Consider the following 17,478-nt stretch of genomic DNA (forward strand, 5'->3'; position numbering starts at 1 on the left):
AAGCTTAGAACAACTGGCAGCTGATCTATTCATCATCAGTGAATCACATGGAAGTACAGAGAGCAGTTTCTTCCCAAAGTAAATCTTGGGTCTACTTTTCCTTTTCCAGAATGAACTGTTGCCCTTTGCTCAGCCCTGTTCCTGTGGGAAATGCCCTGGGTAACATGACTCCTGCACCTTTCCACAAGCTTGCAGCACCTCCAAAGTGGTTAACTCCTGGAAGCTGAGAGGATCCATATCCCTCCCAGAGTGAGGAGAGGCAGCCACAAATGGCTGGGCAGATATTAAGAGCTTCAGCAAGAGACACAACATTCCCACCGGATGAAAAATGATGGATTAGCCCGGTTGAAAGCAGCCAAGTTATGTGTGTAAAAATACAGGCAGGCCATGCTGCTGTGCTCCCACAGCACTGCACAGCAGCTTGTGTTTACTCTTCACTCCTGTCACAGCCTGTCCTGCGTGGGCTGGGCCCGGGAAGAGCTGCTGCCACAGGGACTGTTCCCACATGGAACCCAGGGCCCAGGCCCCGGTGCGTGGGCCCAACATCCAGCAGAGGCAAAAATTAAACACAAGCTGTTTACCTGATTCCACCAGTTCAGCAGTGATTGAAGGGAGATGGGTGGGGGTTTTTTAAGTTTAAGGAAGAGCAAATTGTTAGAGCCGAGAGAGGTAGAAATCAACTCCACTCTGTAATTGCTACGGAGAAATCCTCGTATGAGCCTCACTGGAGCTTGTTTTTACACATTTGCATCTCTTTGCATGACGCAGTTGTCACCCAGTCTGCAAATCACATCAAAATTAAGCTGTAATTTGAGCTTGGCTTAAATGAAAAGTGTATTAAAACTTTGAAGTCCACATGCTATGGATATGAAATTCTGTTTCAGCCAAAGCAATAATTAAGACTGGATCGCAATTGAAGTTTAACAGCTTCAAACAGATCTTTAGAAACAGCATCTACACTCAACAGCTGGAATGACAAATGAAATACGGGGGCTGTGGGGGAAAAAGGAACATCACACCTGGTTCTGTCACCTCATCTGGCACTTGGATACACAGTCACTGAGATACAAACCCACACACAGACAAATTCCCAGGCAAGGACCATGAACAGATGTCCCTGTGGCCCACTAACAGTTCAGAACAGCAGAGGTTTTGTACCTTTGCCCCTCTTTGGTGGACACTGGCGGTTTCCCAGCCAATCCTATCCTAAAAACCTGAGGATGAAAAATCGAGTAATGAGTCTGGCAGATCAGTCTCTCACATTAGGCTGAATTTTGTTTGAGCCTGTACTCAAAACCCAGGACTCTTTCCTTTGAACTGCATTTCTCCAAAAATAGTTCAAAGAATTTTGAGAACATGGATGCCAAAAATCAAGCCTGGAAACCACCACAGCCTCCCTTTAAACCACTCCATTTCCTCCTGGGAGCTGTGCTGTTGCTTTGCACAGCTTGTCAAACAGCCCCTCCAGACTCAGCCCCGGCCCTGCCGTTCTCATTCATCAGGAGGCTCAGGCTGCAGCATCCAGCTGCTCCAGGGCTGGGCCCTCACAAGTGATCCTGCTGGGATGTTACACCTGCCTGTTGAAATGACCTTGGCTATTTTTGACAAAGAGAGAAAGATGAAATAGCTGCTCGCTCCCAGTTTGTACAAAACATCTTTTCCGAGGAGAACTATGTTATCCATATGTATCCAGGCTGTGCCAGACAGCAACACCACCATCCCTCTGCCCTGGGTGACACAGCAACAACAACCATGGCTTGGCATTATTGTGACAACAGCTCTTTAATTACACTTTGGGCAAGTACTATATTTTCTCCCCAAAACTATTAGCAAAGCAAACACTTTGAAAACCACTCCATTTTTGCATTACAACTTCTGTGTTTGTTCATTTTGACATTTCTCAACCCGGCACACACAATTTTTGGAAGCTTCTTCCTTTTAGTTCAGGGCTCTTGCTCTGAACTTTCTTTATCCTACCCGTTGCCCCCTGCTCTGTGAACCCTCTGTTAAGCAGAAAGATTTCTGTGATCTTCCCCACAATGAAAAATGCTCATGAGAGTCAAAATAGCCTTCAAAAATATTGCCTGATTAACATCCTGAAAGAAAGACCACTTTATTCCTCACAGGTCTGATGAATTCTGTGAGAGGCTTATTTAGATTTCACTGAGGTCTTTTTTAGCTGTTTCTTCAAAACTAACTCAACAATGTCCTAAACACTTAATCTAGAGCAAATGAAAAGTTCTAATCATTTATTAAGTTAAGGATAAGCAGAAAATCCTTGCTGGATTGGGGCCTAAAGGCCTGCAAATACAGATGGCTGTTAGCAAGGCCCAGAAGAGGCCAGGTAACCACCAACAGGCAATTATATTCCTACCAGAACTTCAACTGTTTGAAGTTAATTGCTTTGAAATAATTGGACAGGTGAGCAGGTAAGTTCACACAGAGCATTTGCAATTTTGCTTTGTATTTAAACAAAACAACAGTGCAGACTGCATGGACAAAACAGGCATGATTTTAACAAAACAAGTTAAAAGGCAAGGGAAAGGTATGGTTGGGGTTTTTTTATAGACTTTTCCTTTCAGTTTTTGGCATCATTAAAACGCTGAAAACATTTCATTCAAGAGCTTCTTTAGTTAATACCTCATTACTTCTCTTTTTATTGTTATGGTAATCAAGCCTAATATATTGCAGCTTTATAGCATGAAATGAAGGCTAGGCCTGTGGGCATGGACAGATGTACACCAGCATGCAGTAAAACACAGGTACAGAGACATGCAGAGCTGAATATGGCACTGGGGTTTTTGTAATTGTTTAGCAATTCATCTGAAGTTATTTTAACCTTGACAACAGATGAACTCTAACACGTACCGTGAGCAGCCACTGGAAAGCTGCACTGAAAAGCAAGTTTGGTGAATGTTGTCTTACAGGCTGAGCTCTAGGAAAGCACGACACCAAGGCTGAGCAAGATGATTAAATTGTTTGCATGGCTACAGGCTGTAGCTGTAACTATTCCAAACATTTAACTGAGAATATTTTAGCCAGGGGAGAATGATAATGCTGGGAAACTGCATTAACACCAAAGCCTTGCCTCCCCGTGGGAAATCAGGGCTCAGGGTCAGGATCCAGACCCTCTCCTGTCACAGGCACACCGAAATAATAAAAACATACTTCTGGTTCTGAAGTGACACTTGGACCTTGTGCTGGAGCTCTGCTTATGGTTGAATTTCACCCATCAAATCCAGTGGAAGTTATAAATAACTTTTAGAAAGTTATAATGGTCTTGTTGAAATAGCATCTCAGCAAGAGTGAGTGGCCTTAGATCTTCTCCAGTAAATGACAACACACGACCCCCAGTGTCAGGGAGGCTCCACTTCTCAGCGTTGCTTTGCTTTCAGGAGAGATCATCCAGGAAACCATTCCAGCTCCTGGGAGATTTTCTAAATTTAAAGGGAGTGTTTTGGCTGGCGATCCCTTCCCCAGTGAAATTGCTTCAAACAGCCAACATGAAAAGCAATATGCCTGTGACTGCACAAAATCCCCGGGACTGAGGACCACACAGGGAAGTTCTAGAGCCCCACGGGTTTGGGGTGGCACCATTCAGCCAACAGCTCTGGTTTAGCCCTGAGGGAACATCCCAAATCACATTTGGCACTGCAAACACGTGACCTTCAGAGTAGCTGCACAACATTGAAGCAGTAACAGGAAGAAAGTAGGCACAGATTATTCCAAGTAGGTGATAGATTATTCCACTAGAAGTGAAAAATGTTTTCCACATTCTGACTGGATAACAGTAAGACATGACTCAAAACATGGATCATGGGTCTGAAAAACCTGGTTAACCTCATATAGGCAAAGCTCCCACTTCTCTCTTCTTCCTTGGAAATACCTGGAGTAACAATGCACTGCATTCCACTGAGATCTCCTGATTTAAACCTTTTGATTTGAACAAAGTCCCCTAACAATAAAGAGGCCAGTCACCCAAATTTCTAGTGTGCACTAAAAGCTGACTTCCATGAGGCCATTCACTCCTCCAAGCATCAAACTGGGAAGTGCTTGTGGGATCAGCCCTCGGGCCAGGAACACATGTTGCCCAGTGTATAACAAATGGAATGAGAGACAATGGGCACTATAGGCCAGCAAACACACTAATTATATTAATAAAATGAAAGCTTAAATTTTGAAGCTAATCCTGGGCTATCATTTATAGAAGTTAGCAGGGCATATTTAATTTAGGAATTGGCCAACGCTTCCCTTTCCACCGCTGAAACCTCATAAATGAAAAGCCCTGGATCGGTGCCCAGCACGGAAATAAAAGTTATGAATAATGTTTCTATCTCCATCATTGTCACTGCTTTAATATTCCTAATTACTTTAAAAAGCTAAATATTCAATATAGCAAAAACCTTCTTTTTCTTTTATCTCCACTTGCAAGATTAGGGCAATTTAATAAGAGTCACTGGGTAGTTTTAGCCCATGGGACCAGTCTGAGATCACTTGACATCTCATCCTTTCCTTTCATCTTCACCCAGAATGGAGAGTTTGTGACTCTGTGTGTATAAATCTATATGTGTGTGTCCATATTGCGACAGTGTTTATTTTTAACATTATTTTTAACTTCTGTAAGTGCACGTGCACTGTACAAATACTGACTGGTAGGTTAAATATATCTGATACTGAGACTAATCAAAAGACTAAATGAGTTCCTGAGAATCTTTACAATCATCTCACCATTTAAGGTACTATTTTTCTTTTTTAATATATTGTTAGAGATGAATATTTAGTAAGTTATGCTGCCCAATTTTTCCCTTGTCTGCATGCCAGGTAATCCCAAAAGCTTGCTTCAAACCCCAAAGCACAGCCTTTGTTCCATCCTTAGAATCGCAGAATCCCAGAATGGTTTGGGTTGGAATGGACCTTAAAGCCCATCCAGTGCCACCCCCTGCCATGGACAGGGACACCTTCCACTAGCCCAGGTTGCTCCAAGTCCCGTCCAGCCTGGCCTTGGACACTTCCAGGGATGGCAACAGCTCCTCCCTCCCCACTCCTCCCTGCTGCCTTTCCTGCTGTGCCTGAGGGACATCCCAGAGCCGCAGACAAAACCTGACCAGAGCTGCCCCACTGCCTTCAGCCTCTGCAGAGGTTCCTCCTCTGTCACATTTAACTCTCATTCCCTTCTAACACCTCCCTCTATAGATCTCTTTTCTGTTACCTTTTTGCCTGCTAATTACGCTTTTTTCTCAAGATCTCAATCAATTTGGGAGAAAGGGAGGAAGTAAACACAAAATGAAACGTCCATTCAGCTTCATGTCACAGCATCTCTCCCCGTGTACCTTTATTTACTTGCCTGATGCACAAATTGACTTCATTTAACAAGCTTATTTCTTTTATGTCAATAAGGTATCGGGCCTGTGTTACATCAGAGCTCAGATGTTTGTGCTGCCTGTTCCATTCCACAGGAACCAACCACAGAGCCCTGAACTCACCGCTGCCAATTAAGGGAGTTTAACAAACACAGCTTCACCAGCTGGAAGAATTGAAAAGTGTGGATTAATTCCCTTGCAAAAGGTGCTTCCCTAACTCCTGCAGTATGGATCTGAGGTATGGATTGCAAGGCAATCCAGGGCTGCCTGGAAAGTCAATGGCAAAACTCCCACTGGCTTACCAGGACAAGGATTCTATGAGGAGAGAGGGCTTTCCAAAGGGCTCCAACACTCCACAGGGTATTTCATGAAGAATGTGTTGTATTAAAGATTTAAGAGATAAAAAAATTCATAATACAGCTCTATTATCTGTACTGGTATCCCAATAACCAAAAGCATTAAGAGCATCTTCCACTGCATTTCACATTTCTTTGTAAAAAACAATCACAAAAGGCCGAAGTCATTATCCTAGGAAAGGACATTATCACATATTCATGGAATCCCAGAATGGTTTGGGTTGGAAGGGACCTTAAAGATCATCTCATTCCAACCCCCCCAACAATATCAATTATTACAAAATAACAGACAAAATTCATTTTTCCACTTAAAGCATCCAAGTTCTAAGACCACTGCTTTATAAGGCCTGTTTTTTCACAGCAACACGTATCTTTATCACATTTTGGTAATGTTTACTCACCACTGGAGCAATCAGTGCCTCCCCATCCTGGTTCACAGTGACACGTGTCAGGAGAGACACACCTTCCATGCACACACTCCTCCGTGCACAGAGCTGTTAAAGGAAACAACAGCATTGTAAACATCTTAAGTGGTTGCTAAACATACCCTAAACTGTGCCTTAGAGAGTAATGTTTGGTTTAAAAATAATAAACAAAGCAAACACATGCACAAAAGAATAATTACTCCCAAGATTTAATTATTGCTAAGTGACCAAAACAAAACATAGGTCTCTTGACAGCAATAAATTCATTTGTCACTTCAGCCCTTTGTAAGGAAAAACTCCAACACCAGAAATTCCTTTGCTTAGCAGTTTTGCTCCATAATAAAGTTTTTATCAAACTGACACTTTTTATTATATTACAGAACAGCAGCTTCTTACATCACACTCAAGTTGTGACTGTCCCTAAGATAAAATGAAGCTCAGTCTTGAAAGATTAAAAAGACCCAAAATAGTAAAAAATAGCTCGAGGAAAGTAAATAATTTTACTACATGATGCAGTAGCTGTAAGTGCAGTCCTGTCTTTTCAAGGTCATCCAGTTTTCCATGACCACAGTGTTCTCATCTCACTTGTTCACTGGTGGATTATTGAGAGTTCAGGATCCTCAAGGTTCAAACTAAGACAAACTGCCTGAGAAGCAGCTCATAGTTTAAATAATTCCCTCCTCCTTTGCTGTTTCAGTTCCCAGCGTGTGCCTTTGTGCCCAGCACATCCTAAAAACTTGGACAGCACTGAATAACTGCTTTAAAGGCTGGACTTTACTGCTCTGCACCTTGTTACCATTTTACTGCTCAGGACATTGTCAAAAACTCAGGGAGCCAGAGATTGAGGTTGGATGGTTAAGCTGGAACACATCATTGCCACCTAGACTAACGTGCAGGAGTTATTAATGAATATGATGCAGCTGCAATGAGGTCACTATAATAAAATATATATACATATATTTAATAGAGATCTCATATATATATGATTTATGTCCTATATAACCTACATTTGTGTATGCTGTGTTTTTACAGCAGATGGGAAACGTGGGCATTGTGTTCACTTAACCAAGAGCTGGACTACAAAAGACTCATCCCCAGACAAAGATTAATTCATTGCTGTCTAAAGCAAGGCCAGCAAAGCTGGTCTGGGGAGTAGCTCTGAGTTGCTGTGCTGGACACGAGGTAGAACCACCCAAACCACCTGAAATCAGCCACAAAACCTCCTGGAAAGTGCCCTGGGCCTGCAGGTGAAACACTCTGTGAGTTCCCAGGGACCTCCTGGGCCAAAAGCTCCGCACCAATGTCTCGTCCCTTGGAATGATTCCTCCTCCCTCTGACATTCCACCTGGACTCCCACCCTGGATCCCACCTTGGCCCTGCCCTCGGGCTGCAATCAAAGCTCACGGAAACATTTTGCTGCCTGGTCTGTGTTTGGGTCATTGCAGATCATGCCCACGAAGCTGCTCACAAAATACTGAAATCCAGCCTCAAACCACAGGTGAACTTTGAAGAATCCCGTGGGACAAATCCTCCTGCTCTTCATCCACCAGATCCCACGTGAGCAGTAATTGGAATGTTGTCTCGTTAAACCCACTGCAAGATCCTTCTAAATTAGTCACTTCCTTCCCACGTTTGCTGCATGTCAAAAATGCAATTTATTCTCATTTCATATCTTGTGTTTAGACAGTATTGCAGTGGGCATGAAATATTCATGGCTAATTCTCCAGTCACTAATTGTCCTAATCTTTTGGGCATTTATTTTACTCCAGATAGGCTTTCTGAAGACAGGGAGGCATCCCAGTCTACAGCTGTAACATGGAATTCAAGGCAGGATATTGGAAAAACAGGATTTTCCAATAAAATATACACACCTCCCTGCATCATTGGAAAATGGCTGGGTATTATTTACAATAATAAATCATTCTTACATGTAAAATGTGTGACATTTTTATCCTTTTAACGAGGCTGGTTCTGAGCTCAAGGCAAAATTTGTCAGCCAGAAGGTTGATGGTGGACTAGTTTTTTGGTCCTCCCAAATAACAAAACTCCTCCTCATTACTGGCCTAAATTTAATTGATTTCCACAGGGACATATCACACCTTAACTATGTTAACATAAATATGGAAGAATAATAAATAATTAGGCTAATAAAGTTTACTTGATCACTCATCTGTGGACAGAAGTGCTTCAGTCCCATGGGAAAAGTGCAGTGAGACTTAGAAGGAAGACTCGAGATAGAATTCCTCATTCTATCCTCATTCAGTGACATGGACAATAATAAAAATATACTATAAGGAGCTGTGTCTTTGTTTTCAGGTGTTTTGAAGTCCTGCATAGCTGAAGATGACAATGTTTAATGAGCAATTCAAGAGTTAAATAGGGTAAAGACACTCATTAGAACTGTGGGTTCTCTGATCTCTGGTTGATTAACTGGCTAAACAAGCAGCTGTGAGCTCACCAGTGACTAATCCCATGTGGGGGTCACAGAATCCCCCCTTTTTTTTTAAAAGGAGAAACTTGGACATAAATAATTGTATTTAGGGAGGCAAATAATCAGACTCCTGCACTGCCTGATTCAAATCAGGCCTATAAAGGTCATATTAGGGTACAACTCTAAAGTTTTACCACGGCAAATAAAATTTTGAATTTCTCCTATAAAAGGGAAGTCTTGCCTTGCTCTAGTCTTTAGAGTTTAAATTAATTTTTCATTCTATTAACATTCAACATAATAGGACACAATGGTCCCCAAGGCATTCTTCGTAATACACTTTGCTCAGGGGTTTGCAAATGATCTTACTAGTTAATGGAACTATAAAAATTACTTGCACATAAAGGTCAAGAAAAATAAAGATAAGTATATATACTTTCTGACACCGTCCCATCCAACACTCAGCCAAAGGCCCCTGGAGTAAAGCAAACTTGGAGCGATGCAAGGAACATAATTCCTGCCAGTGCAGCAGCCCCAGCACTCCAACCTTTGGAATTCCAGACATCTCGTGTCTGCATTTTCCCTGGACCACTTCTCCAGCCCCTCATTGATCAGGGCATCATTAACATTCCTGGCGGGAGTTTAACATCAGGTTGTCGTTTGATTCAGCCCGGTAATAAAATGACCCAGATCAAAGCCCTGCCAAAATGCCATCTCTGTGGCAATGTGTTCAGCATGAGTTATTTGCCCATATTCAAGGTTACACGGCCACTGCTCCTTATCATGCAATAAAGGCAACAAAAGGGTTCTGCAACAACTCATTTGATGCTTATCACTTACTTTATAATTACACACGGGGCTTTTTTTAACATATAAGGTCAATCCCCAGGGAAACAGACCTGAAGATTAAACTCTGCTCCCACCTGAAGTGGCCGCCCAGGTTTCTCCAACGCTAGCACTGATTTTTTAATTGTTGTCCAGAACTCGAATTTCGATATCTGAAATGCTTTCCCTGAGTCTCCTCTCCACAGAGGTGTGACACAGCCAGGATAACGCTCTGGAGGAGAACACTGCTCAGTGCAGCAGAACTGAGAGAACACTTCCACTGCAGAGTTCCTTCAGCTGAGGGCACCACAGGGAGTTTATCCCAGACAAAACTGGAGCTGCTCTGCCTTCCTTGGGGCTGCACTCCTCTGTATGGACCCAAACTGGGGTGTTGCAGGGGTTATACACTGTGATACCCTGCACATCACCACACTGACCTCTGGTACCTCACAATCACATTCCCAGCTTCCTTCCTAGAGGTCAAAGTGCATTTAGGGAAGAGTTTCATCCTGGGGGAATAAGTATGGAGTGAATTAGCTTGGGAAAGTTTTGTTACCTTGTCCAAAAATATAACTTGTGTGTTTCTCTCACAAAAGACAGAGTGACAAGCAACACAACTTGTGCTTTCAGTGGCTGTGGTGACATCTGCAGTGGCCCTGGGGACCTGGGGGAGTTCACAGCCACCGACCCAGCAACTTCCATCTGCCTCCCACTCTGCTGTGCCAGGCAGGCAAAATATCTTCCAAAGACCAGGACAACTACAAAGTGTAAAGGGACCCAGAGCAGAGAGCAGAAAACAGGCTCCATGAGCTGCCCTCCCCCATGGCAGCATAGCTGCTGGAGAGCCCTGCTTGAGCGTTCCGGATGCTCTGGAGGTTCCTGGGCTCCGTGAGCTTTGTGCCCAGGGATGGCAGTGCAGCCAGGAGGTGATGGAAAGCACACATAAGTGTAGATACATTATAATAATGGAAAACATTGCTAAATGGATATGGATGCTACTGTGAGACACAATGAGAAATTCAGGCACTCGCCTGGAACTGCACAGAATGACCTGGTTGTTGTGACCGCACATGTGGCACAAGGACATTGCTCCAAAATACTTGTCTTTTCTCTGCCCTGCCTCAGGCAGTCTCTGCCAGTTTGTCTTCACAATACAGTGATCTCACACAAACTCTGACCAGTTTCATTTACTTGCTGTTAACCAGAGGTAAATCTGCATTTTTTCTTTCATCTTGCTGGTATTTTAACTTCAGCTCATCTCACCAGTTTGCCCCGTGCTTGAGAGCTGCTGGACTAAACATATCAGAAATTTAATGGGGAAAAGTGATGTTTTCCTTCAATGTTTAATATGTGTCCCTGAAACAATTTGGGCCATTTTAACACGTTCCCCCAGCCCCTTGTGCCACTTTGGGGGAAAGAAGAATTTTGCCAGGTGAAGCAGCCGTTATCTCATGGCCAGTGGTTTCAGATAATGCAGCGAGGTCAAAGCAGATGAAAACAGATGAAAAAGATTCTTGCTCCTTATCCATTAGGAATCTGTTCACTCAGGGCCTCTCTGGTGTTTCCTTCTTAATGTACTGGCCTGGATCCAGGCTGTGCTGAGTCTACAATATCAGCTTCATTAGATAAGCCTGGAGTCAGCTTTTGGCTGGATTCTCTCCGACTGTGCTCAGGGAAGGGAGGTGTGAGAGCAGAAGAAAGATGACCACAGCTAATGCATCCAGGTAGGTTTTCCTCACTCTTAGATTATTGCTTATTTGTGGAACAGAAGACTCCCTCTCTAAATCACTGATTTCCCTCAGGAATGCAGATGATTTGATGGTTTCCTGGATGACTCTTCCAATGAAGTGGGATAATAGTTCTTTGCATTGCCTAATGCCTATTTCTGTGGTCATCACTAAGGATACATCCATTAATTTATCACCTTGGAAAGCACTTTCATGCAAGGTTTAGCAACTTTCAAGGATGAAGAGATCTCAAAGCCTGCTCAGGCTTTGAGGAATTCATTGTTTCAGAGCATGGCAACCCCTCTTTTTCATCTTCCCATGAAAGTACCAGCGAAAAAATACAAACCCAAGGAGATCAATGTGAGCAAAGGAAAGATGAGACTGATGCAGATCAGGTAACAGCAATGGGTCACAAGATCAGCTTCTTTTCCTGTAGGTGCAATTCCATCCCTTTTTTTGCAGATTTGGAACTAGAGACTCCGCATCAATGCAATCAGAACAGGATCAATGGTCTTTCTTGTCACCTGGGCCATGGGGAGTGTTTGCCCATGGCCTCAGTGAGGTATTGATCTGCTCCAGGGTGTGTTATCCTCACTCCTGACACCCAGCCAGAGCTCAGGGATTAGGCCAAGCCAGAAATGACTTGAGAATGTCTGAAGTAAAAGAATTGTGGAGACACATTTTGAGGATTTTTGTCTTCTCCCAGGAGCAGAATCTGACACATATCAGTGCCATCATTGACAGAACACCAGTAAATTCCTGTATCAATCTGCTAGGAGGTAAAGATTTGTTAATAAGCATAAAATCTATGATAGTTTAGTTTACCTTTCTATCAGTACATAAATAGCAACCTGGGGTTCTGATGACTAATGAGGTGAATACAGGGTCTCCCACATTCCTGCCATGACTGAGTGTCCCAGGCTTGTGACATGGGCTAGTTTACAGGTCCAGGAATAATTCCAGCCAGATCCCAGTGATTCAGACTCTCAGGGCCCTCCCAGAAGGAATGGCCACAGTTTAGTGGTCACTGGAGGAGCTGGCACTGACGAGAATCTTATTTGGTCCATGTTCCAATCCATTGCTGTGGGCCTTTCCCTAGGGAGGGGATAGGGAAGCAAACTGTGCCGGGGGGCAGGGCAGGGAAGAGACTGTCACTTTTTCTACAAGCTCTGAGAATTGCCAGACTGGTGGAGCACAGTTTGGAATCAGAGTCAGGTTGGTTCTGAGGAACAGCTGAGGTGGAGCAGCACATCCCTGAGACAGGAACGGCATTGCCCGAGTGACCACGAAACAGTGACAGTGACAGCGACAGAGGAGAAGGTCAGAGCTGCAAGAGGAGAGGTCGATTGGAATCACACATTTAACAGACTCTTTGTGGCAGTTTGATGCCCCATTGGTTTCATCTGCTCTGGTGGAGAGAGGGGATGGGAGACAGTGCTGAGCAGTTAACGATGTCTGAGCAAACACGTGACAGCAAACTCAGAGAGCAGGGCTGGGTCAGGGGGCTGCACCTTCGGCTGGGAGAGGAACGAGAGCTCTGCAGGGCTGCAGAGCACAAAAGGGGACGGTGGGAAGGCACTGTGGCACTCTGAGCGCTCAAGTGCATCTGCCCTGCAATGTGGACAGTCACAGGGCTGGGAAAAGCAACACTAATCCCTCAGCCTGGAGATAAAGTCCCAGCCCAGCTCTGGCAAGAGCAATGTGTGCAAAGGCAGGAGGGAGTTGAGTTTAAGAACCAGGCAAATCCTGCAGGAAAGACAAAGACTGCCTAAGGCCTGATCTCAGCAGCCTCATGACTAAAGTCACACTAAGGAGAGGCCTCAGCCCAAGGGCAGGGATGTCAGTCCACACAGGGATCCTGCTCACCCTCAGTGCTCCCGAGGATCAGGAGCCACAAAACCTGCGCTCTGTGGGGCAAAGAGAGAAACTCCTCCTTCAGGTGAAATCCTGACCGCTCCAAGGGAAGTCACATTCCCAAATCACTTAGCGATTTTTAAGGCTCAGTCTTTCTCACTGCCACCACAGAAAGTGAATCTGAGCTCCCAGAGAACTCACTGGGGATCCGCTAAATATTGATAATTGTTGATCTCTTAAGGCCTGGAACTGATTTTATTCATTTTCTGCCACTGCTTCAACTAGAAATAATCATTGCGTTCTGCCATGTTGAGAGGGAAGGGTTATGCTGAGATCAATTCTGCTGATCAATGTTCTGATGTGATATTATTCTGTGGGATAATTTCAGCATTTCAGTTTTCCTGGTAAACGATTTCCCATTGCCTCACTGCCGGGTTCAAAACAATCATTAGCACCAGTTCAAACTGTTAATGAGGTTAAGGGAGATCCTGAATCAGCAGAGAAGGATCTATGACCCAGGAAAGCTTTTCCCCTCCTGTGTCCTCTGTCTACTCCTTCCACTTTGGTAAATCGACCAACTCTTTACAGCAATTTGTAGAAAATACATTTTCGCTGGTTAATTTTCCACTGGACCTTGATTCATCCAACCAACAAACTTAATGACAATTTGCCTGCAAATTGTGCTTTATGTGGCACCTTTAGAAAGGGCAGCACGATCTTCTTCTAAGTAATGCAGAAATATCAACATCTCCTCTTGGCACTGTCTTTCATTCTCTCTGTACAGGGCCCAGCAGACCTCACTCCACCAAAACTAAACGCAGTCAAATAGGATTTGCCTGCAGGAAGCTCCAGGTTTTTTGAGAAGAGAAGAGGGAAGAAGCCATTCTCCTGTGCCAAAACCAGAGGAAGTTCTTCCCAATCATTCTGTTCTTCAGGGGATTTTTTTTGTTGTTGTTGCCTGGGGGAATGAAAGTCTTGACAGGCTGGGAATAGAGCAGAAGATCCCTGGTCCTTTCAGCTTTCCTGCCAACACGTGGAGCAGCAGCCAGACCTCCCAGAAGAAGATCAAGCATAGCCTGAGCTACCAAACCACCTGTGAGGGCAAGTGGTATCACACCACACTCCAGAGATTGCTGGGAATGCCTGTTCTCCACTCCAGGGATCGTTGTCTGGAGTTGGAGCACCCCTGGGAGTTGTGGGAATTGAGCTGCCAGGGGTGAAGGACAGAGTTAGGAATTGGCTACAAGTGGTAAATCAGAAGCAAACATTTCCACCTCAAAAAGACTGGAGGGACATCCACTGCCCTGCAGGTGAGGAAGGTGAGAACTGAGTGACAGATGGACAGGGCAGAGCTGGGGCAGGACTGTGGGAAGCTCCTCAGCTGGGGGATGGCATTTCCAGCCCAGTGAGCCTCTCTACAGGAATTTCTCTGGTACATTCCTGTGCTTTGCTTCATGGCACAGCCACCTCTGCTTTCTTGCTGTGACTGCAGCACTCACAGAGCCCAACAATTTACAGGTTCCAACCCTGGCTGAGCAGCTGTTTGATTTAAGCAGAGATAGAGGGAGCACAGAGGATAATGCCAAAGAAAATCAGAAAAAAACCCCATTTATCGTTTGAAACATTTGTATCTGTAAATCACCTCAAAATCACAGCCCTTGCTTATTTTGCTACAGGTTGCACACTCAGGGCACTGAGAGAATTTCTTTGTGTACAAATTCCATCATATTGCTGTTCCAGTGAAATATTTATCTCTGCATCTGGTAGCCCTGCTACATGTCCGTGGTGCTCTGATTACTGACTAGCCCTGAATTGTGGATCTCATGCCAAGAAAATTCTATTTTCTGACAGTAAATGACACGGCTCCACTGCTGATTGATTTTCATAGGTACAGAGTATGTGCTGTGTGATAGAGTGAGGATGGGGGCATCCAAAATGTTGTTTCTAAAAGATCAAAAGTAGACAGATGAAGCCATCTGGGCTGCAGGACACTTCTGGTTATCTTTGCTGAGCAATGCAACACTTAATAAAACTAAATTACACCGATTCTCCCAGAAAACTTTTAGTCCTGCAGCAAATTGAGTAAACTATTGATGTCTCAAACAAAATCCTTCTTCATTCCTATTCCAAAATTCATCCAGTCAATCTGACAACAATCCTTCCTTTGTTTCTCACCAAAATAGGATGAATATGGACAACTTTCCAAAGGCAGAGCTGTCCTTGAGGGCAGGCACGGGCCCCAGAGGGCCAGCACATCTCAGATTTCATTTCAAATCAAGATGCAAGTGAAGGTGACCCCAATGAAACCAAGGACAGGCTCTGTTTGAAGAGCACGTTCCTGTCTGAGCTGCACTGACGGTGCTGGGGATGGAATATTTAAATGCAGGCTCCCTTCCCTTTTCTCCCATTTCAAAAGGAACCACAGCAACGTGTTTCAGAGCAGCTTTCTGAAAAGAACTGCAAAAAAGACAACACAGGAAGCAATTTTTTATATCATTACGGGGCTGATTCTCATTTAAACTTTCTGTCACCAACTTCAGATTGCAGAAGTTCAGCTGATTTAGGATCGAGCCCAATTTCTTGATTTCTAATGCCTAGAGAAACTTTCTGCTAATGACATGTGGTAAAAGATCCTGTCCAATTCCTGGGATTCACACAGTGGCCTGCAGATAAAAGATGGGAGCTGGAAATAAGACCTTTTCCCTATGTTACCAGAAGCTCTTGAAGATGGCTGCTCTTTATGACAAGGGAAATGGGACACAGGATCTGCAGTGCTTGCTCAAAAGATCATTCTGGATTCTTTCAATAATGCTTTTAAAAGGAATTCTATTTAAACTGGATGTTTCCTAAAACGTGGCACCTGGGAATGCAGGTGTGTGACAGCAAATCCCAAGGTCTACACTGAACACCAGGTTTAATTTCTTTGCAAGCCTCCTAATAACATGTTTCATATACGGTTTTTTGCTTTTAATCAGAGAAAATCTCCTTATTTGACTCGATTTACATACTTACAGTGTAAGCTTTTCCAAGTAAGGCCATTTTCTAGTGGTTTTGCACATGGATTTCAGGGCATTACAGTGAGAAAAGTAAATTGTAGTATTCAGAAAGGAAAAAATCTTGATAAAAAGAAGGAAAGCTTTGGGATTAAATAGATTGAAAATACCTCTTGACTTACTGCATCAGAGAAAGTGAGGTTTCCAAAAGTGAAACCTATGTTAGAAATACTGAGCTTAAGATAAATTATTCAAAAATGTTTTGTGATCAAATCTGCAATAGACTGAAGCTGCATGAAAAATTTCCCTGGGGAGCCTTAAAAACCCTTTATTAAAATGGAAACTATGTGCAAGAATACCCAAATCTGAAGTGGAAAGCTATAATCCTGTAACAGAGAGAAAAAAAGGAACGTCTGGATAAACAGTTCCAAGCACACCAGGTTCTAAAGGAAGGATTCATGGCTGGTTAGGAGAGCTCTGACCCTGAGAATGAAGTGTTCACAGATGCTTTTCCAGCCAAGAGCACCTTCTGTCACTGAGAACAATCAGGGAACCACAACGAGCACTGATGTACCCACTGACTCTACTGCAAACACAACATTTCCATGGTGGGCACTCTGGGAATCTTCAGTTCACTCCTGCCACCCGTTTTACCCCCTCACACTCTTTTTGTCCCTTGCCCTGTGAAGATTTCCTGCAGATTCCCTTCCCTGTCTCCCACTCCACTGAAGTGACTCCTGCCAATGGCTCAGGAAGGTGCTTTGCCATGTAAAGCTTCAGGGGTTGGGACATCCACATGAAAGCACAACTCAAAGTGCCAGAGGGCTGGGATATTGGGGTGGGATATTGGGAAGGAATCCTTCCCTGGGAGGGTGGGGAGGCCCTGGCACAGGTTGCCCCGAGTTGTGGCTGCCCCATCCCTGGAAGTGTCCAAGGCCAGGCTGGAGCAACCTGGGCTAGTGGAAGGTGTCCCTGCCCATGGCAGGGGGTGGCACTGGATGGGCTTTAAGGTCCCTTCCAACCCAAACCTTTGGGATTGTATGAGCTCAATCTGCAGATCATTTATTATTGCTGGGGTGTGAACACTCCTCAGAAATGGTTTGTATCCACAGTTCTCAGCCAAGCTGAGAGGTGAGGTTCAACAGGAAGAAGTTGCTTCTTTTCTAAAATCACAAAGTGATCTGCTGCACAATTTGACATCTTAATATTTTTACACTTTGCTCTAAATGATTTATGCTTCAGAGTTGTAAGTACTTTATATTTTAACATGTGATTGCTTTCTATGAATTTTCAGGACTCCTTTCCTAACAGGTCCTGTCTGTTTGCATTAAGCCACAGAGTAACTGGCTGATTTTTATAGGCTCTCACATCTCCCTCAGAAATGGATGCAGCTGCACAAGCAATTGGAAATCCATGGAATAATTTATCCTACCACAAGACACGGAGTACATGCCACACAAAACCAAGTTAATTTGGAACAAAGGGAATGACAACCTCTCTAAATTCCCAG

At 44.0% G+C, this 17,478-nt stretch overlaps 1 protein-coding gene across 3 annotated transcripts in view; it reads right to left on the reverse strand.

Moving 5' to 3' along the window:
* The window catches only part of MEGF11 (multiple EGF like domains 11), a 269,339-nt gene that overhangs the window by 162,138 nt on the left and 89,723 nt on the right, over positions 1-17,478 (reverse strand). For all 3 annotated transcript variants that reach the window (XM_027688734.1, XM_027688733.1, XM_027688735.1), the window contains one exon: positions 6,118-6,210. In XM_027688734.1, coding sequence (XP_027544535.1) covers positions 6,118-6,210 — 93 coding nt within the window. The remainder of the gene's footprint in view (positions 1-6,117; positions 6,211-17,478) is intronic.

Source organism: Neopelma chrysocephalum, unplaced genomic scaffold (genome assembly GCF_003984885.1).
Source record: "Neopelma chrysocephalum unplaced genomic scaffold, ASM398488v2 Primary Assembly neopelma1_75, whole genome shotgun sequence".
Taxonomy (NCBI): Eukaryota; Metazoa; Chordata; class Aves; order Passeriformes; family Pipridae; genus Neopelma; species Neopelma chrysocephalum.